Here is a 22,033-nt window from a genome sequence, read left to right on the forward strand (position 1 = left end):
AAGCCAAAACGAAGGAAAAGGTGACTAATGGACTATGTCAATCACTTCTTTCCTTTGAGAAGTGCAATGTGCTCCTCAGTTGCAAAAAATATTTTTCTTGCTGAGTCCGCAGGATTTACTGTGTCTGCCAGCTGCCTTAGCACACTTCTGTTCAAGGCTGGGGCTTTCAGCCCTGTGTTGGCTGAAGTCTGCTTCAAAGGCTAACGTTGCAGCCACTGGCTGGGACCCAGCTGAGTGATTCAATACATTTTCTGGAAAGAGTTAGGCTAAGCTTTCATTTTCTTTAAAACTATGCAGTCAGGGAAACGGTGCAACCCCAAACCCAGGGCCACCTGAAGGAACCAAGGGGCTAAGATGTGAGGGGTAGAAGGATCTAAGGACTTGCCCGAAGGAGAAGGGCGCGTATTCTGGCCTCAGTGACGAGGGACAAAGCATGTGAACAGGTAAGGGTGATGGAGACAAGGACCATGACCACCACGTGAGCTTTGCTGAGGACCAGGTACAGCGTCTTTGAGGGCAGTGTAAAACTAGCGTTTTTCCTTTCTTCCATACACTCTCTCTTCCCAGTCTTAATGATTTGTATTCATTAGTTATTATCTTGGTCTTTCAAGAACAAAGATATTTCCAGAGTGGCAAGTACAGACACCTAGTTGGCCTTACAACCCAGCACTCTGCCAACTAGCTACATGACCTGTACACTGGTGACTGTACACTGGTGACTGTAGACTGTGCCCCAAATGGGATGGGGAAGCACAGCCTGGCATCTCTCCTTTCCAAGGTCCCACCCACTGATGATGAAGGACCCCAAGGGCACAGGACACACTGGGTGCCTAGATCAAAGTGGAAGAAGCTTTCCTTTGCTCAGTGGCCCACAGAGCACACCACTGCTCTGTCACTCCAAGCCCTGTACCACTTGCTACCCTAAGACCTATAGTGTGTGGCACTAACCCCAATGCTCGTGCCTCTTCCAGGCATATGATTTAGTTATGATCATTACACAAACTCAAAAGAGGATGACAGGCAGGACCAGGAGTCCCTGTAGCAGGGGAATGGGCAGGCCAAGAACCTACCCTGAAGAGGGAAAAGGAGGAAGAATTGCCTGAGTCAAGGCTCCAAGTCCTCCGAGCATATGCCATTGTCCCACTGGGAATCTAGAACAAGACCAAATTAAGACAGTGACCTCATGGGGCCTTTCTGAGCCCAGAGCTTGTGAACGTACAGGTGACACATCCATAAAACTGCCTGTCAAGAAAGAAGGTGAAGGCCCAAGAGTGAGATGTGTGGACTTTGATTAAAGAGAAAGGCTACAAACAATGACAGAGTCAAGGGTAGCTGTGGTGAGTGGAGGGATGACCAAGGAGCTGAGAGTTAGAGCAAGAGGAACCTGCCACATGAGCACTGGGCCCACCAACATCCGAGCTTATGAGATTGGTGTCACTGCGTCAGCAGCACCCATTTCTCCATGTGACATGTTATTGCTGGTGCACATGAACGGAGCAGAAAAGTGGAATAAACGGGAAGGAGGTGGGAAGGGAAAGATGACGAAGTGAGTGATGGAGGGAGACGGGAGGAGAGGGGATGGAGGTGCTTGTGCAAAAAGAAAGAATGTAAACAACGAAAGCACAACCTCCTTCCTCCTCACTGTTTACGAACGCCACCCTAATATTTAGTCTCCTTTAAGATATATGAAGAAATGTTTGCCATTTCAAGTATCTTCTTATTCTATTTTAGACCACAAAATGTCAACAGCTCTATAAAGGAGCCCAGCAGCCAGTGGTTTAATATGTTCTGTTACACCGGGGGAGGAGAAACATGATTTGGTCAAGTCTAACTTTTGTCTTGTCTATACATCAGCCCCTTTGACCGCTGACCTTGCATGGCTGCTGTCACAGTCCCCGACAAGGCGAATGTTCAGTAAATACTTGGATATCAGTCAATGACTAAGTGAATAAATGAAAGATCTTAAAAGATCCGTTAGGATCTAGAAAGGGCGTGCAATACTTACTAGCTAATGTCTGCAGTTTGATCAGGGTGAAATGGCTTGGTTTGCAATTATCTGTAACATGGCGGAATAAGGACTAAGGGAAGTTAAAGGGAAAGTGTCTGCTGTGGGGCAGCTAGGAGTGTTGACCATGGGCTTGGTTAGCTCAAAGTCCATCCAGCCCACAGCGACTGGGAAGTGTCTGTGGAAGGAAGCTGAGGGCACAGTCCTCCTCAGTAGCATACTTCTTTTTGCTTTTGTCTTTTTGAAGCAGGGTCTCCCTGTAGCCCTGGCTGTCCTGGAACTCACTATGTAGACGAGGCTGGCCTTGAACTCACAGAGATCCGCCTGCCTCTGCCTCCCAAGTGCTGGGACTACAGGCGTGCACCACCACGCCCGGCTTAGTATCATACTTCTTAAGAACTTATGTGGACCCCCTATGTAGGAAGTTGCTTGGGATACAACATTCTTTTTGTGTGTGTATATATATATATATGTGCTCACATGTGTGTGAACACAGATATGTGCGTGCATGTGGAAGCCAGAGGTTGACACTGGGGGTCTTCTTCAATCCCTCGCTACCTTATATGTTGAAGGAGGGTCTCTCACTTTGGACCCACGGCTGTTGATTCAGCTCATCTCTCTAGCGAGCTTGCTTGCTTTGCTTGTTCTGGGTAACTCCTGTCTCTGCACATCAAGCATTGGGATTACAAGTAGGCAACCATGCAGCCTTTATGTGGGTGCTAGGGATGCAAACCCTGGTTTGCATGCTTGCATGTCAAGTGCTTTATCCATGGAGCCATCTTCCCTAGCCTGCAGCATGCTTTTAAAACTTATTTTAAAATGTTTTAAAAATATATCACTTCTTCTATATGAAATAATTTCAGATGGCCAATGACAAAAGGCATATTACAAGTTAATGAAATATATATATATGGTATGGGGCTGGAGAGATGGCTCAGAGGTTAAGAGTACTGACTGCTCTTGCAGAAGACCCGAGTTCGATTCCCAGCACCCACATGGCGGCTACGAACCATCCTTAACTCCAGTTCCAGGGGAATCCGAAGCCCTCTTCTGACCTCTGCGGCATTGCATGACATGGGTGCACTCACATGCATGCAGGCAATACACTCATACACATAAAATAAAAATAATAAATAAAATATTTAAATATATATATATGGTATATATTCACAATGTAAAATGGGGGCATTGGAAGGGCCAGTGGTTTCTATGAGCTGCCCAGTAGACAAAGCAAAGAAAGCGATACCACGAGTCACACATTCTTGTTATAAATGCCATTAGTACGTCAGTCATCAATCCACCACAGGGTCTTATTTCTCCCTCAACATAAAAAGAGATGGTTTTTTTTGTTTTGTTTTGTTTTTAATGGTTTTAGAAAACCAGTTAAGGAAAACCGTGTCCTCCAGTTACAAAGGACGCGTCCAGTTAAGGAAAACCGTGTCCTCCTGTTACATAGGACGCGGCCACATAATTAAGGACAGTTTGCATTTTGAGACGCTCAGAAAATTGACTGCATAAGCCCTTGGAGCTTCCCAGATTATGAGCAGGAGTGCCAACCAACCAAGGCCGGTAAGAAACACAGACAGTACAGAGACATAACAGCTAATCAGAAACATTGGCCTGTGTTCTAGAAGGTTATCTTAAATTCACTGGAAAATGATAGTTTGCATATGGCCCAAGATTCAGGTTCTCCAGGCCGGGCAAAAAAGGAGATCAGGTAGCTTTTCCCATAGCCCACCTGTCCCCAAGGCTGGCTCAGCCCATTCCATCTCAGTTTGGCTGTCCCTCCGCAGATAACGTCTCCCAAGCACACCACCAATGGAGGCTTCCCGGCCCCTGGCGGCGTGTACCCCTTCTTCCCCCGTCTCCTTTGTGTACTTGTTGCACCCCACTTCTGTCTCCCACACTAGATCTTCAGGTCCATGGCCTGCACCCACTGTTGTTACCTGTAACGGCATCTGTCGAGTGTTTGGCCAAGACAGATGTTCAACGAACACTTATGAAACCATCAAATGAAAAGGAACAACAACTAAATGAATCGGACCTTAAAAGATCCAGGAGGACCCTTAAGTCGGATAGTAACTTGTAACACGTCTTGGAATTTGGCAAATTTCTTTTTACCAGTGCCACAGAGAAGCAGTCGGAGCTTAACACCTCTCGCCCAGCTTAGTCTGGAAGAACTAAAGCCTCATTTTTAGCAAAGAAGGAAGCCCTTCCCCAGAGGCAAAGCAAACATAATCGACTTCCCTGTCTCTTCTTGGTCCCTTGGTGTTTCTTCTGGCTTGGTGCTTATAGGTATATTCCTCCCAGCCACTTCCTGTTCCTCTGAGCAAGGTTACTGTTCTGGTTTGTTCTATTCATTGCTGTGACAAAATACTCTGACCAATACCAACTTGGGGAGGAAAGGGTTTATTCAGCTTATATATCCCAGGTCACAGTTCATCCGGGAGCCCAAGGTAGGAACTCAGGGCAGGAACCTGGAAGCAGGAGCTGGAGCACAGGCCATGGAGGAACGCTGCTTACTGGCCTGATCCCCTGGTTCCTGCTCAGCCTGCTTTCTTATACAACATAGGCCCACCTGCCCAGGAGTGGCACCACCCACAGTAGGCTGGGCCCTCCCACATCACTCATCAAGAAGATGCCCTTCAGACATGGCCACAGGCCAGTCCAATAGAGGAAATTCCCCAATTGAGGCTCCCTCAACCCAGGTGTGTCAAGTTGACACTAAAGCTATCCAGCACAGTTACCGTCTGCCACTAGAGTAGCCAAAGTCTTGCAATGAAGCAAACTTCCCCAGCTATGTGGTCTCCACGCCAATCGTGCATCCCCTTTGCTACAGGATGAAAGCAGCCATTAGAGTCTATATAAACGAATGGCCATGACTGTGTGCCAATAAAACTTTATTTACAAAAACAGACAGAGGGCCAGATATGGCCTATATGTTATAGATGACCAATTTAGACTCCAACATGCTGGCACACTCACTAAACAATTTAATGGAACCTGTTATCTAGCCCCTAAGTGAGGCAGACAGGAAACATTCCTAATGAGGCATCTGCTGAATCCATCCCACTGACCTGAGACCTGTTCTGTCAGAACCACAGCAGTCTCCCGCTAATTCCCGGTGAAGAGTGCCAAAATGAAAAAAGGCATTGCCATATTAAGAAAAAAAGGGAGCCAAAGAATTTCCTCAACAATCAACGAAGTTCTTGAAAAGGAGCCAGAGAATACACAGGGCCCTGGTTCTGAGCTTGGGGAACTGAAGTCTTTTCATATGCCGAAATGAACGTCCACCAGAATAAGGAGCGTGTCCCCATTCGCTTCTGCAGAGGCTGACACTGCGAAATAAAAGACGGCTTCGTCTTCACCGGCCGCTTTTCACTCCCTCATGAAATATTGATGCCTACCTCCCTTAAAAAGGGTAATCCCTGGTTCTGAGCTTGGGGAACTGAAGTTTTTTCATATGCCGAAATGAACGTCCACCAGAATAAGGAGCCGCGTCCCCATTCGCTTCTGCAGAGGCTGACACTGCGAAATAAAAGACAGCTTCGTCTTCACCGGCTGCTTTTCACTCCCTCATGAAATATTGATGCCTACCTCCCTTAAAAAGGGTAAAAATCCATCTAGTCATAGGAACCTCATCTATCAAACAGGATCTGCGGCACCTTTAGCAACTGTGCCGGAAGCCCTCTGAGTTCTGGGAAAGAAAGGAAGGAGACCACAAAAGCAGCAGCAGACAGGGAGTGGAGAAGAGCATCCGAAATGGAAAAACACCAGCATCAAACAGGGAGGGTTCCAGGACAGTGTGTGCATTCCAGACTCCAGCTTGCTTCATGGGAATGAGCGACAGACCTCAGAGAATGCACAGGCTCTGGGCTATCTGATTCGCTTTTGGACGAGCCCATGTGTCTTAGTCAGCATCCTCTGACAATGAATCAGGTTGCCTGAGGAGAACCCTCATGAGTCACACCCAGCTCCGAGTCACCCCCTCCCTGGCTCCTGCCTCATCCCCAGAGGCTGCCTGGGCTTTCCTTACGCAGATCTCCACGCACAGAAGGCCAAATTCTGAGTGGTTTGGATATGAAAGGCCCAGTCCCCATGACCCCCAAGTGACCCTGCTCTAAACTCCATGATCAGCCTTTGAGCCTCATCAGCAGACTCAGCAGTAAAACGACCCTCAGCAAACAAAGCAAACCAGCACCCAGAGGCTGTGCCTCAGCCACTTCAAATAGGACTGTGAGACCAGCAGGCTAAAGGTGGCCAGGCAACACTACAGGCCTAGGGGAGGGAGAAAACCATCTTAACCCTGAACAAGGCCATTTCCAAATATTTACCTGGTGGTTGGCATCAGGGAAAAAGCACCCACAGGAAAACTCACTGCCTCATCAGAACTCTGAGGTACCAAAACCACAGGCCCAGCGTAGCCCTGGCACAGCCCATATCCGGCCAAACTCCACAGCTAGAAGTAGGAGGTAAGGGTGTACAGTCAGCCTGCTGTACTCTACCTTCGTCTGGAAGCGGGAGAGGAGCTAGGCACCAGCCCAAGGTATCTCCCTTAATTATCATACCACACAGTTGTGGGCTTGGCTTTCTTCTCAACAGAGGCATTGAACACACACCCAGGACACTGCTGTCCAGCACCTATGACCTGACCTGACGCCAAATGAAATGTGTCACTGAAGCAGGGGGAATGGTTTGGTCACCAAAGTGTTTGCCATGAAAGCATGAAGACCTTTGTTCAATCCCCAGAGCCCTGCATGCACAGCAGCATACACTTGTAATCCCAGCACTGGAGAGGTGAGACAGGAGGACACTTGGGGCTTGCTGGCCAGCCAGTCTAGCCAAATCAGCAAACTCCAGGTTAGGTAAGACCATCTCAAAAGTTAAAGTAGAAAGCAATGCTCAAGACACTGGACAGCAACCTCTGACTTTCACACACACGGCCTACAGACCCCCACAAAAACATGTGTATACACAGAGAGAAAACGGATGGAGCTAGGCATAGGGTCGTGTGCCTGTAATCCTAGCTACTCAGGAGGCTTAAGGCAGAAAGATCACTTGAGTCAGCCGTTCAAGGCTATTCTGGGCAACATAGTAAGAAACCTCCAAAGGAAATAAATGAGACAATTATAAATTGTCCTTTCCATGAGAGGTTGAGTTGAAGGGACTGAGACGTGGTGAGTTATCTATGTACTAAGTCAGGGAAGGGATAGCCTGGGGTCTAAAACAGGATGTGGTCATACACCTGAAGAACAAAGAAAGATCAACTATGGGCTGAAAGGGGGCACCCCAGGGAAAGGGAATACTCAAGGCCTCAAGGGAGCAAAGCAGAGCTGGTGAGGAGTCAGGGGAAGAGATGTGGGAAGGGGTTCCAGAACAAGTCCAGGCAGTTCCAGCAAGGAGTTCAGGTCACTTTGTTTGAAGAGTAGGAAAGCCACAGAGGTTTTGCATAGGACGGGCAGGACACCAACTGAAAGAATCAGCACAGTTGGAAAAACAGCTGTGTACATAACAAATCACTTTGCCCTTCACTACTGTGCTCCTGCTCCAGCCTAAAGATGCCAAATGGTCTACTTTTTACATCGCCCTCTATCTCAGCCCCATGACTGTGTCTCTCCCTAAACTCGCTCAGGAAAAAAGAAACTATGAACAAAAAGCTGCCTTTGGATAAAAGTTAAAAATATTCTGCACACATGGCCAGTGGCTCATGTTAAACACATTTGGAAGTAGTTTACATCCCAAGCTGAACTAGTTTGCCCTCAAAGCTGCTTTCTATTAAAATGTTTACATGTGTGATGTCCCTACTTCCTGTGGCTGCACCCCTTCTCCAGACCAACACAGGTCCCACTAAGGACCCTGAGCTCCAGCTCTTGGACTGGAGTGTCCCACAAGGCTGGAGGAATGGCCCTAGAGGGGACACCCTCTCTCCGCCAGGGGGTGGAGCAGCAGGCCAAGCAACAGAGGGCTGCTCCACGTGAGCCTTTCCCCCAAAGTTCTTTGGAGTCTCAAAATGTGGCAGGCAGAGCAACTGCACACGTGTCAGCTCAGCAGAGAGAAGCAAAAGAGAGTCTTTTGGTCACAAGCCCAGAAACATCTCTAGCAACTGCAAGCCAAGCAGCTTCAGGCCCCTGGAGATGTGAGGCACGCTCTGAGCGGGAGGAAGCGCAGACACAGCAGCTCGGCCAGGGCCTGGCCTGCAGCAGGGGCTAAGACGGCTTCCACTTGCCTGGTTGTTGCTGTGGGAAGCATCCAGCTGCAGGCTAATTTCAAGGAGTGTCTGCTCCCCTACCTAGGCCACGTGACCAAGCACATCTCGGACACGGGAGTTGAGGCACTGTGGCTGATGGCCCTACCCAAGCTGCCCAATGGCTGAGAAGCAGATCCTCAGAAGAGATGCTGGATGTTGCTCTCCTTAAAAAGGGAGGTGACAGGCATCGTGGCTATCAGATGTTCACTACACTTTGGACTTCATGAGGTATCACGAATGACATGTTCAAGAAGCACAATGTCAGTGTGAGTCATGGAGAACCTTTCAAATAAACTCATAATGCTGGGGAGGAACCAGGCCCAGATAGCCAAACACTAACTCAGTCACTGGGCTTGTGGACATGGCGGGTGGTCACACTAAGCTTCACTGGGAAGCTCTTTAAAGGCTCTGGAAGGGCTGGATCATCCTGTTACATGACAACGTGCCCTTGGGAATACTTTTCCAGCCTGGAGCCCAGGCTGGCCTCAAACTCACGACTTAGTGGAGGCTGCTCTTGCTTTCCCATTCCTCTCCTCCTGGTGGGAGTACAGGTGTGCACCACCACACCCATTCCCGGAGTCCAGTTTGTGTCCTCCTAGTCTGCCTTCTCTGACTTTCCCTGACCAGCTTCACTGCTGATGTCGGCTCTAAGACGACACAATACCAGGCATGCTCTGAGCCCGTGTGCCGCCCACCACGCTGATTCTGTCACAAGCTAAACAGTGACTTCTGCTGGGAATTATTCACCTGGGTGGTCAGTTCCTTCCAAATCAAGCTTGGTTACAGGCCAGACTCTCCTCAAGTAATTCTAAGGGACTAAACAGAAAAGGCTGGAAGAAATGTTTTTCTAGCTCTCTTTACTTCCAACTGGGGGTGGGGAAGGAAAGGACCGGAAGCAGTTTAGTCAGTGGAAATTAGCCTGCGGTGTGGGTGTCTGCAATGTAATATCCTTTCATTTCCGATTCCATTTTCAAAAACCATGTCAGTTCAATTTTAAATTTTCAAGCACTCTTTCTGGGGGTGGGGGGTTCTGCAACACATGCCAAACCGCAGTCTTCTTAATGAAGAGCTAGACTCCCAGGGACCACCTGAAACCCTCCACACAGCTCTTCTATTGAGATCTCCTACGACCAGGAGTAACATGAGGCTCATGTCTCCATACTGGCTCAGAATCTGAAAAGAATATCCCTGGGCCAGAAGCAGTGGCACGGTGTATGCCCACACATTCCAACATGAACTCACTCTGTGGAGACAGTGCACGCACAGTGCAGGCCAGTGCCCTGCCTGCAGCTGGCCAGGTGACCCCAATGCTGGATGCCTTCCATGGGCTCAGTGGGACTGAAGGTCCCATGTGTGGCTACTGGCTGTGCTATTTTGGCCAGCCTCCTTCCTGGACACCGCCACATCCTGACACCTTTCTAGCAGTTTACTACATGGGGATATGCCAATGCTCCCCTGGGCCATTTAAGGTCAAGTTCTCCCAGCCCATGTAAAGTCCGGGTTCTGTCTCCACAGTAATGGCCATGGAGATAGGCACGTGGAACCTACAGCCTGCCTATCTTAGGAGGCTAAAAGTGAGGAGGAGCAGGTGTGAGGCCTCAACCAGGTTACTTGAGTTCTCTGAGCATTCCTCTTCCTCTGAAAAATGGGGATAATACAGCTATCCTGTAGGTTAGGGGACAGTTCAAGATGAAGGCAGTTATCTTGTGATAAATAAACACACTTAGAAAGATGAGCTGTTGACAGAAATTCCAACGGTAACCCAGCAGGAATAACACACAACTATGACCTCACTAAAGGTCACAGCGCCTGTTTCTACTGTAGCCTTCAGCTGCAGCCTGGCCACCCAGACTCTGAGATGGTAAGGAAGCAGGCCAGGTGTGGAATTAATGTGTAAGCCTGTAGTTTTCAGAAAGGCTGCCTATGAAAGAGCCTGGGATTAGGCTGCAGCCTAATGCTATTTAAAAAAGGACCCAGAATCCAACTACCCCAACAGTACACTGAGCTGTTTCCATTCATCAGCTGAACAGCCAGTAGGATACCAGAGTCGCCTGACTTCATAGTTGACACCTAGATGAAGAGATGTAGGCAAAAGCTGGACAAGACTCATTTCCTCTGACCTGATTCTATCTCCTCTCTGAAGTCTAGAAATTCTGAAGGACAGGAAGAAACCAGAATCTGCAATCTCACCAAACCCCCACCACCAGCAAACTCAGCTTCTGTGATGACACGAGAAGGAGTGGGACTTTCTACGGGTGATCCAGTAAGAACTGGATTTAGTTTCAGGCATGAAACCCCCACCACCAGCAAACTCAACTTCTGTGATGACATGAGAAGGAGTGGGACTTTCTACGGGTGATCCAGTAAGAACTGGATTTAGTTTCAGGCATGAAGACTTGGGAGATGCACAAAATCCTGGATTGGATGCCCAGCACTTCCTAAACTGAGCTGGGTGACATATGCGTCTAACCCTCACACATGGAAGAGGGAAGCAGGAGAGTCAGAAGTTCAAGACCTTACTCTGGCTACATAGTAAGTCCGAGGCCACCCTGTATTACATGAGACTCTGTCTTTTTGAGACAGGGTCTCCTTGTAGTCCCAGCTGGCCTGGAACTCAGAGATCCACCTGCTTCTACCTCCTGAGTGCTGGGATTAAAGCTATGCACAAAAATGTTTTAAACAATCAGAACAAAAATAACTGTAACTAGAAGATCAAATGGAAAGCCTTTTTAAAAATTTTTATTTCCAGACAGGGCTAAATATGGAAGCTCAGCTACACCACCCTGAATGCAATTTCATATATGCATTTCTCAAATTGAGCTCACAATGTCTTAATTTTGAACCCTGGCCCTGGCCCTGTCCCAAAGTTGTAAGCCCATAAAGAATTATAATTTGGGCAATATTGTACTCTACCCCTTTCACAGTGAGCTATACGCACGTCAGCATATTAAAGGCTCTGAGGAGTTCCCACAATGAAGAAACCCATTTGCATTGCTTTAATTCAAGGCTCCCAAAGCTGAGTATAAAAAGCTGGACAAGAGGCTGGAGGGATGGTTCAGTGGTTATGAGCTTACACTGCTCTTGCAGAAGACCCAAGTTCAGTTTTCGGCACCCATGTCAGGTGGTTTACAACAGTCTAGAACTCCTGCTCCGGAGGATCTGACACCTCTGACCTCCTCAGGTACCTGCACTCACATGCACATTCCCCCACACAGATACAGACACATACGCATAATTAAGAATTAGTTTTAAAATGTTTTTAAGTTGGACAACACATCTAGTAACCCTCAAAACCCCAATATGAGGGGGCTGGTGAGACCCCATTGGATGGTCCTTCTAAAACCCAGAGTGTTCTATATACACTGTGAACCCACAACACCTCCATAGAGATGAACAAAAATTTGTAACCAATGCCTTGAGATTAGGGATAAAAATATCCATCTTTACCAACTGTTCATTAATTTCTTCAAAGTCTGTTGCTTATGTTATAAAGTTAAAGTGCGATTTTTAAGCTGGGTATGGTGGCACATGCCTTTAATCCCAGCACTTGGGAGGCAGAGGCAGGCAGATCTCTGTGAGTTCAAGGTCAGCCCAGTCTAGGTAGCAAGTTCCAGGCCAGCTGGGGCTACAGAGAGACCCTGTCTCAAAAAGACCAAAAATTAAAATAAAAAATAAAGTGCTATTTAAAAAAAAAAACAAAAAACAAAAAACCTCTTATCTGAGCACAAGCTTCTTCTAGAAGCTTTCTTCCCCTCCTCCACTTCTCAGGCCCCTTTTTGATGTAGAGAAGAAACCAGAGAGCTCTAGCGTCCTTGGCATCCCCAGCTCTGGCAGCCGAGAACTGGGTTCTGCGGGTGGGGATGTGCTCCGCTCCAGCGCACAGGAAGCTTCTCACCTGGTGGTCAATTTTGATAAGTGCAATGTCTGCCTTTTCATCCACATCCTTGATTTTGGCTTCGTAGGTAGCTCCATTCTTCAGCTCTACCTTAACCCGGTGCTTATTGGTCACCACATGGGCATTTGTCACAATCAGTCCATCTTCGGAGACAATAAACCCAGACCCACTAGCCACTGGCACCTCCCTCTTCGAAAAAGGAAGCCTAGAACAGAGGAGATCAGTTAAGCCTGAAACACCTCAAACTCTTCACTTCCACACACAGGTAAATGGCTCTTCACAAGCAACCAACACACATTAGCAAGTGTCACTCTGTACTGGGTTTAATGTTTAAAAAATATTAAGCCACTTTTTGCAATACATCAAAAAAATTCCATTTAGAAAATATTCTCAGGGAATCTCTTCAGAGCCAGAGGCTCTTAAAACATCTGAAGGGCCAAGAATGTAGATTTAAATAGTCAGATAGAAAAATGTCCTAAGGGAGAAACGTTTATCATAACATAGGAATCTACCCAGTGACATTTTTGACACTTTAATGTGCTTCAAAAATAGCTCTGATGTTTTGCTAATGGCGGTGAACATTTCAGAAGTTACAGGAAAAAAGAAATGCCCTTTTTACTTGCGAAACAGCTCGATGTGAACCACAGCAGGGGCGATCTTCTCCACTACATCAGCAATAAAGTTGTACTTATGACGCAAACTGTTGGGGTCTTCCTGCCCTGAAAACAAAAACAAATATAAGACATTCAGTGATGCTGGGCTTTGTGTTGAGGGCTGGAGCAAGAGGGGGTCAGAGGGAGCCAAAATGCTTTAGAGCACAAATGCACATGCACACACACAAGTGTACACACAAACACAAACATATGCACAAACACATACTTCCAAGCGTATGCCTGCGCTCTGTACACATACATATACACACAACACACTTGAGCATGCTCATACACACAAATACATATACACATACTTGTACTTCACACACACACACACACACACACACACACACACAGAGTCTCAATGTCTCAGTGCGAAGAAAACAACCATTCCCCAGGCTCTAGGCTATAAATAAGAACTTGGACATTTTCAGGTCCTCTTGTGACCCATCACAGCTGCATGTCCCCACGCTCCCCCAGGAGCTCCAGGACATCTTTGGGTTGATTTCTGTGCTCCCAGCATCCACAGTATCCCAACTGGACATTACTGGGCACCAAGTCATGCAAGGACCAGCTTTCTCTGCTAGAAGGGATTCAGAAGCCTTCATGAACAAAGGGCCCCCCCTGGCCTGGCTCCCCACTGTAAGCTGCTTGATAAAGCCATGAAATCTGATCTCTCTTTGCACAGTATGAAGTTCTCAGGCTCAGGAAAAGGACCGATCTTTCTAGGGAAGGTAATTAATTTGATAAATTCATGATAGCAGCCTTTTATTATTTCTGCTTTCAAAGCCCTTTTGTGTACCACCTCCTTTAATTTTCTACCTTCTTGTGGATTAAGGAAATAAGTATAGTTATTGTATTTGGGAAAACTGGGGCTTACAGACTTTAAATGATCTTTCCACAGATACTAAATGGTCTTAATAGAAAGCATAGATAACAGGAAAATCGGGGAAAGCCCCACCCCAACTCCACGGTTTCACCAAATACACAACCTTTCCATCTCAAGTGGCATCATCGGAATCCACTCCTTTCTCAGGTTTCCAGGTAACTGTGATTAACTGCTGTGTTCCCAGCACACTCAAACAGAAGACAGAACTATAGAAATGTTCTTTCTAAACACAGAGTCTGGCAAACATCACCCAGAGATGGCTGTAAACAAGTGCATCTGGGCTTCCTGGGGCCAGCTTCCCCAGCAAGGGCGAAGAGGCACCTCGACTCCAGCTGGCCAGCAACCTGGCTGCATGTGGTGCTCTGAAACCCCCCAAGAGGTTCAGCCACTAGAGTCTTGCCATAGAGAATAATTAACTCACTTCTTCTTTCTGATGCAGCACATTGGGCGTGAGACGATCTGACCATATCAGGGTGGACATGAACATGGGATTTCTCCATGCAAATGAGAAGTGAGTGCTTTCTCACATAGAAAGTGGCTCAGGGTCTGCCCACCAGGAAAGCCACAAGAGGGATCTGGCCTGGTTATAGGAAGGTCTGAGGTTCATCCTCAGTCCACAGGGTAGCCTCCATTTTCTCACTGGTAAAGTGAGGCCACTGCCTCTAGTTAGACCCCCTCTAGCTGTGGGGTCTGTCCTTATGGTTTGATCTCTGATTCCTGATTCTCACTCTTGGCCTGACAGGGGGCAGCAAGACAAAAAGCATGTGGAGTTCGGAGTGGGTACAGGGCTCTCCCACTCTGCAGACAAGGCTGAAGAAACTGGGGGAGGACAGACAGTGACATAGTTAAGTGACAAGTCTTAATCGTGCAGAGGTGGCCACTGACATCCATCACCTTCACTTGGACAGGAAGACTAAACAGAAACAACTGAACGCAGCAATGCCCAACTAATTGTTCAAAGATGGGCAGAATGCCAGTCAACCTAAAGAGAAGAGATGTGTGGTTCCTTCATCTGCAGCAGAGGGAGGCTCACAGGGCTGGGGGCTCCACTTAACTGGAGGGGGCAGCTGCTGCCTAATGGTCTACAGACATCCTGGTGGCCCTACTGCTCTGACCTCAACTGCAGTCCCCCATCCTCCTTGCAGCATGGTTAACCCAGGTACAGACATCTGGCAGCTCTGCCAAAACCTGTTCTCTGGGGGATGTGAGGGATAGAGGGTGCAGTCTCTAGGCCCCTCATCAAAGGCAGAATGCCAAACACATGCTCTGCCCTCAGATGGTCACTGATGGCTCTGGGCACAGCACCCACTATTGTGTGGCCTCAGTTACATCACCAAACTCCTCCAAGCTTAGTCGCTGGTCATGGGATGATTACAACACTGACCTTGGTGTCTGCTATGCTGAATTTATGAGTTCCTACCCAGGAAGTGCTTAACCCAGTCATAGAATATACTTTAAAAAGCAAAGAACTGGCTCTTCAGAAGGAGCCTCTGGGCAGGTGTGAGCACTTCAGACATCAGTGAGACAACAGGGAGAGAGGAGAGGAGGGGACATAGGTGGAAGTGTGACCTATGCAAACTCATGTGGGTCTTGGAGTTCCCCACAGTGTCACTGTGACCACTCCTGCACCAGCCTAATTAGGCAGAAGCTATAAGGGCAGCCCCATTTTTCTGATCATAACCATGCCTCTGTCTCCCAGCTGTTACCCCATAACTACTATGGAAGAGGGCCAGCGGTTGGGTTGGTACATGATCTAGCCCAAAATGCAGCCCAATTGAATCACCAACCCACCCCGGTGGAGCAATCCACCAGAAGGCTGCAGGTCTAGCATACCTCCAGAGGTGTCACCCAGTCCACCAGAAGGCTGCAGGTCTAGCACACCTCCAGAGGTGTCACCCAGTCCACCAGAAGGCTGCAGGTCTAGCACACCTCCAGAGGTGTCACCCAATCCACCAGAAGGCTGCAGGTCTAGCACACCTCCAGAGGTGTCACCCAGTCTGCCAGAAGGCTGCAGGTCTGGCACACCTCCAGAGGTGTCACCCAATCCACCAGAAGGCTGCAGGTCTAGCACACCTCCAGAGGTGTCACCCAATCCACCAGAAGGCTGCAGGTCTAGCACACCTCCAGAGGTGTCACCCAATCCACAGAAGGCTGCAGGTCTAGCACACCTCCAGAGGTGTCACCCAATCCACAGAAGGCTGCAGGTCTAGCACACCTCCAGAGGTGTCACCCAATCCACAGAAGGCTGCAGGTCTAGCACACCTCCAGAGGTGTCACCCAATCCACAGAAGGCTGCAGGTCTAGCACACCTCCAGAGGTGTCACCCAATCCACAGAAGGCTGCAGGTCTAGCACACCTCCAGAGGTGTCACCCAATCCACAGAAGGCTGCAGGTCTAGCACACCTCCAGAGGTGTCACCCAATCCACAGAAGGCTGCAGGTCTAGCACACCTCCAGAGGTGTCACCCAATCCACAGAAGGCTGCAGGTCTAGCACACCTCCAGAGGTGTCACCCAATCCACAGAAGGCTGCAGGTCTAGCACACCTCCAGAGGTGTCACCCAATCCACAGAAGGCTGCAGGTCTAGCACACCTCCAGAGGTGTCACCCAATCCACCAGAAGGCTGCAGGTCTAGCACACCTCCAGAGGTGTCACCCAATCCACCAGAAGGCTGCAGGTCTAGCACACCTCCAGAGGTGTCACCCAGTATGCCAGAAGGCTGCAGGTCTAGCACACCTCCAGAGGTGTCACGCAATCCACAGAAGGCTGCAGGTCTAGCACACCTCCAGAGGTGTCACCCAATCCACCAGAAGGCTGCAGGTCTAGCACACCTCCAGAGGTGTCACCCTGCACCTGCACTGCTCCCTTTGCCTAGAAGTGATGCAGAAGTTACCAGTATGGGAAGTCTCTGCGGGGCCAAGACCTGGCTCTTCCTACTGGAATTGGCCGTTCTTTGGTAACGGCCCACACACAGAGGCAAGGGAGAGGAATAAAAGACATGGAGGTTGGAAAGGAGAGCATGGTGTGATACGTGAGTTTATCAGTACCACAGGAAAACAGGTCAATACGCATAATCCGTTAGATTCTGTACATTAGCAGTAAACAACTTAGAATAAAAACTTACAAATATCATTATAACAACATCAGAAATATTAAATACTTAGGGAAATATTTAACAAAAGTTGCACAAGAACTGTTCACTGAATGCTCCAAAATGCTGTCAAAACAAATTAAATAAGTGCTAGATCAAATACAGAGAAATACTATTGGTGGCTTGAAGACTCCATGCTGGGAAGTTTCTTCTTCCCAGTGGATGAGGAGGGTCAACAAACTTCCCATGAAAAGTCTTGGGAGTTTTGGTTGAAACTGATAACCTATTTCTAAAACGTAGGTCAACAGTAAAGAACCTAACATATTCAAAACAATTCTCAAAAAGGAAAAACTTAATAACTTATGACTTCATTTTTATAAACAAAAAAATTCTAAATAACCAGGATTAGTGAAAAGATGAGTCACAGCAATTTACGGAGATAGATCTTTCCACTCAGCTAATAAATATTTAGTACCACTGATTTTTAAGGCAACAAATGGCCCATTAAGTACAGTCAACCATTTCTTATAGTTTTATGAGTTCATGGCTGCCAGAATTTAATCCCGAGGAAATAAATGGTCCTTCTCGCCCCTTTATAAAGTAGTAGTTAAGTACACCACTTCATAAAAGTCACTTCCTTGGAACCCATCACGTTCCTGCGGTTTACAGACACTATGTCTTAACCACCTTCAAAACTGCCTTCTGGGAGGAAGGAGAGGAACCTTTTGCAGAGGTTTCCGTAATTGTTACCCATTCCAGGATGCTGAACTGACCAGAGCAAGGTACCAAGTTCAGCTGCCCCAACCCTTAATAGGATGGGAAATTGACTCCCAGACCCTCAGTGAACACCCAAATCTGCAGATGTTTAAGTTATTTCTATAAAAGGGTGTGGTACTTGCATACAGCTTACCACATCCTTCCATGCACTATAAATGAACTCTAGGTTATTAATCATCATTAATGTAGTGTGAATTTGTGCAAACAATTCTTATGCTATCGTTTGGGGAATACTGACAAGATATTTTATGTCATACAAGAAAATTGTAAAATCACTATATATAGATAACAGATAGAAGATAGATGACAGACATGCTGGTGGTATAGCTCAGTGGGCAGAGGGCCAGACTGGCATACCAGAGAACCTGGTTTTGAACCCCAGCAGCATCTAAAATGGGGTGGTAGAGGCACACAGATCTGTAACCCCTGTTGCTCCAGAGGAGGAAGCTGAAGGGTAAAGGCTGAGGCTCATCCTCAGTCTTAGCCAATTTCTGGCCCACTTGGGCTAATTTAGTTTTCATTAAATTAAGGTTAAAAAAGAAAAGTTCAATTGATGCTAGATGATAGCTAGATGATGATGATAGGTAGATAGATGATGATAGATAGATGATAGATAGATAGATAGATAGATAGGTAGATAGACAGACAGACAGACAGAAAGATCTGTATCTGAGATTAGCTGAATCCACAGAGAAATCTGCAGGCATGCAAAGCCAACTGTTTGACATACATTATCACATTTAAGAAAATTTGTTGTAGTGAAAATGAAAAACCATAGCCAGGACAGGCTTTTATCTGACCTCCTTTCAAAAGTATAAACAAGTGACTGTGTTTTAAATACATGACAGTGTGTGTTGCACCTTTAAGGCAGAACTATAAGGTAAAGATGAGAACAGAGTCAGACAGGAGAGAGGTGAGGCTTGATGATCCCAATGCCACGGTTCTCAATGTCTGCTCCAAGGCACCCCAGTGCATGCAGCAAACTCTTGGGGGATTTCCAATTCTGTACAGAAACAGTGACACCCCCATATCTAGTAGACACCTTGTAAAGGAGCTCCAGGTTACTCTGTTTCCAATTTTTGTGTCAGTACATTGCTTTGATGATCCCCTGCCTCCCAAACCTTAGTGAGAGTGTTGGCAGTTGCTGTAATAAAAGGAACCAGAGGGGAGAAAAAAAATCACTCAACCCTGGAAATGGAGGTTGCTGTATCCAAAAACTGCAACTGTCACGTGACACTACTGATTTAGCACTCACTTTCTGTTGCTGTGCTACAACCAAGAGCAATTTGTGGAGGAAAGGGCTTACTTCATTTTACACTTCCAGTCCATCACTGAGGGAGGTCAGGACAGGAACTCCAGCAGAACCACAAAGGGATGATGTTTATTGGCGCACTCTCCAAAGATTCTACTCAGCTAGATTCCTTATGCAGCCCAAGACCACTCTCCCCAGCCCTGCTGATCTAGTACCTCCTACCACGGACTGGTCCTCCCTACAGCAATTAGCAATCAAGAAAATGCCCCCACAGACATACACAGGCCAATTAGATCAAGGTAATTTCCCAATTAAGAGTCCCTCAGATTTGTGCCGGGCGTGGTGCCCCATGTCTTTAGTCCCAGCACTTGGGAGGCAGAGGCAGGTGGATCTCCACGAGTTCAAGGCCAACTTGATCCACATCATGAGTTCCAGGTCAGTTGCAGCTACTGGGAAACTCTGTCTCAAAAAGATCAAGGAAAAAAAGAGTCGCTCAGATAACTCCGGACTATGTCTCGTTGACAGTTGAAGCTCACTAGGACAGGCACCGAACAGGTGACATATCCATTCATAAGGAATTATGGTAATTGAGAAATGAAGGGGTTTTTTTAGTGACTACTGTGTTGTAAGGAAACAAGTAAGTTGTTTGGATGTCACTAACTGGTAAATGGAACTTTTTGGTATACTTTTGGCCTGGGAATACCATGAAAAATTTACCATGACCATTTTTCAACAACCGTCTGCTATTTAGGAGAGAAAAACACAGTTGGGATACTCTAGGGCATAAACCAGAAATGTTTGGGAACCTCTGCCTGATTGCTGTCTCTTCGGCTCTTTCCTATAGCTGAGCCTACATCCTCGCACAGGTGTGATGCCACGGGATAGAGACAAGTTACAATGAAAGTCAGCAAAACTTGAGCCGAGGGCCCTCCATGCGCCCTGCAGGACGTCCTAGCAAAACACTGACATGTAAAAAATTTGCAGGGGTGAAACAATCTGCTTCAGTTGGCTGAGTATTATGGTTTGGATCAGAAGTGTCCCCCAAAAGGCTATATGTTTGAAGGTTTGGTCTCCAGCTGGTGGTAAATCTAATCCTTCAGTAATGATTGAATCATGAGGCAGACAGAAAGATCTGTATCTGAGATTAGCTGAATCCACAGAGAAATCTGCAGGCATGCAAAGCCAACTGTTTGACATACATTATCACATTTAAGAAAATTTGTTGTAGTGAAAATGAAAAACCATAGCCAGGACAGGCTTTTATCTGACCTCCTTTCAAAAGTATAAACACACAAGTGACTGTGTTTTAAATACATGACAGTGTGTGTTTCACCTTTAAGGCAGAACTATAAGGTAAAGATGAGAACAGAGTCAGACAGGAGAGAGGTGAGGCTTGATGATCCCAATGCCACGGTTCTCAATGTCTGCTCCAAGGCACCCCAGTGCATGCAGCAAACTCTTGGGGGATTTCCAATTCTGTACAGAAACAGTGACACCCCCATATCTAGTAGACACCTTGTAAAGGAGCTCCAGGTTACTCTGTTTCCAATTTTTGTGTCAGTACATTGCTTTGATGATCCCCTGCCTCCCAAACGTTAGTGAGAGTGTTGGCAGTTGCTGTAATAAAAGGAACCAGAGGGGAGAAAAAAAATCACTCAACCCTGGAAATGGAGGTTGCTGTATCCAAAAACTGCAACTGTCACGTGACACTACTGATTTAGCACTCACTTTCTGTTGCTGTGCTACAACCAAGAGCAACTTGTGGAGGAAAGGGCTTACTTCATCTTACACTTCCAGTCCATCACTGAGGGAGGTCAGGACAGGAACTCCAGCAGAACCACAAAGGGATGATGTTTATTGGCGCACTCTCCAAAGATTCTACTCAGCTAGATTCCTTATGCAGCCCAAGACCACTCTCCCCAGCCCTGCTGATCTAGTACCTCCTACCATGGGCTGGTCCTCCCTACAGCAATTAGCAATCAAGGAAATACCCCCACAGACATACACAGGCCAATTAGATCAAGGTAATTTCCCAATTAAGAGTCCCTCAGATTGTGCCGGGTGTGGTGCCCCATGTCTTTAGTCCCAGCACTTGGGAGGCAGAGGCAGGTGGATCTCCGCGAGTTCAAGGCCAACTTGATCCACATCATGAGTTCCAGGTCAGTTGCAGCTACTGGGAAACTCTGTCTCAAAAAGATCAAGGAAAAAAAGAGTCGCTCAGATAACTCCGGACTATGTCTCGTTGACAGTTGAAGCTCACTAGGACAGGCACCGAACAGGTGACATATCCATTCATAAGGAATTATGGTAATTGAGAAATGAAGGGGTTTTTTTAGTGACTACTGTGTTGTAAGGAAACAAGTAAGTTGTTTGGATGTCACTAACTGGTAAATGGAACTTTTTGGTACACTTTTGGCCTGGGAATACCATGAAAAATTTACCATGACCATTTTTCAACAACCGTCTGCTATTTAGGAGAGAAAAACACAGTTGGGATACTCTAGGGCATAAACCAGAAATGTTTGGGAACCTCTGCCTGATTGCTGTCTCTTCGGCTCTTTCCTATAGCTGAGCCTGCATCCTCGCACAGGTGTGATGCCACGGGATAGAGACAACTTACAATGAAAGTCAGCAAAACTTGAGCCGAGGGCCCTCCATGCACCCTGCAGGACGTCCTAGCAAAACACTGACATGTAAAAAATTTGCAGGGGTGAAACAATCTGCTTCAGTTGGCTGAGTATTATGGTTTGGATCAGAAGTGTCCCCCAAAAGGCTATATGTTTGAAGGTTTGGTCTCCAGCTGGTGGTAAATCTAATCCTTCAGTAATGATTGAATCATGAGGGCTTTGATTTTATCAATGGATTAATCCACTGATAACATCATTGGGAGGTGGCAGGAGATGGGATGTGCTTCAAAGAAGGAGGTTTATCTTTGAAGGATCTCTGGTCCCTGCATCTTTCCTTTCCTCCCCTCTCCTCTTCCCTCCTTCACACACACACACTTCCACCCCCCACCAACTCTTAAGCAGGAGGGCAACTTTATTAGAGCTTAAAAGAAAAGAAAAAAGAAAAACAAAACAAAACAAAACAAAACATGGAAAAGAGACCAAAGGAAAGGAACTCAGAAAGGTAGGCAGACTTACAAAGCTACGTGGCTACAGCCTGGTTCTCCCCGTCTGTCTGTCTGTCTGTCTGTCTGTCTGTCTCTCTCTCTCTCTCTCTCTC

The 22,033-nt window shown here is 47.0% G+C and overlaps 1 protein-coding gene across 2 annotated transcripts in view; it reads right to left on the reverse strand.

The window, feature by feature from the left end:
- Htra1 (HtrA serine peptidase 1) overlaps positions 1-22,033 on the reverse strand; it is a 57,728-nt gene that overhangs the window by 14,141 nt on the left and 21,554 nt on the right. For both annotated transcript variants that reach the window (XM_008827262.3, XM_029560721.1), the window contains exons 2-3: positions 12,767-12,866; positions 12,148-12,352 (exon numbers count right to left, since the gene is read on the reverse strand). In XM_008827262.3, coding sequence (XP_008825484.1) covers positions 12,148-12,352; positions 12,767-12,866 — 305 coding nt within the window. The remainder of the gene's footprint in view (positions 1-12,147; positions 12,353-12,766; positions 12,867-22,033) is intronic.

The sequence above is a fragment of the Nannospalax galili genome, unplaced genomic scaffold (genome assembly GCF_000622305.1).
Source record: "Nannospalax galili isolate Female #2095 unplaced genomic scaffold, S.galili_v1.0 scaffold31, whole genome shotgun sequence".
In the NCBI taxonomy this organism is placed as follows: Eukaryota; Metazoa; Chordata; class Mammalia; order Rodentia; family Spalacidae; genus Nannospalax; species Nannospalax galili.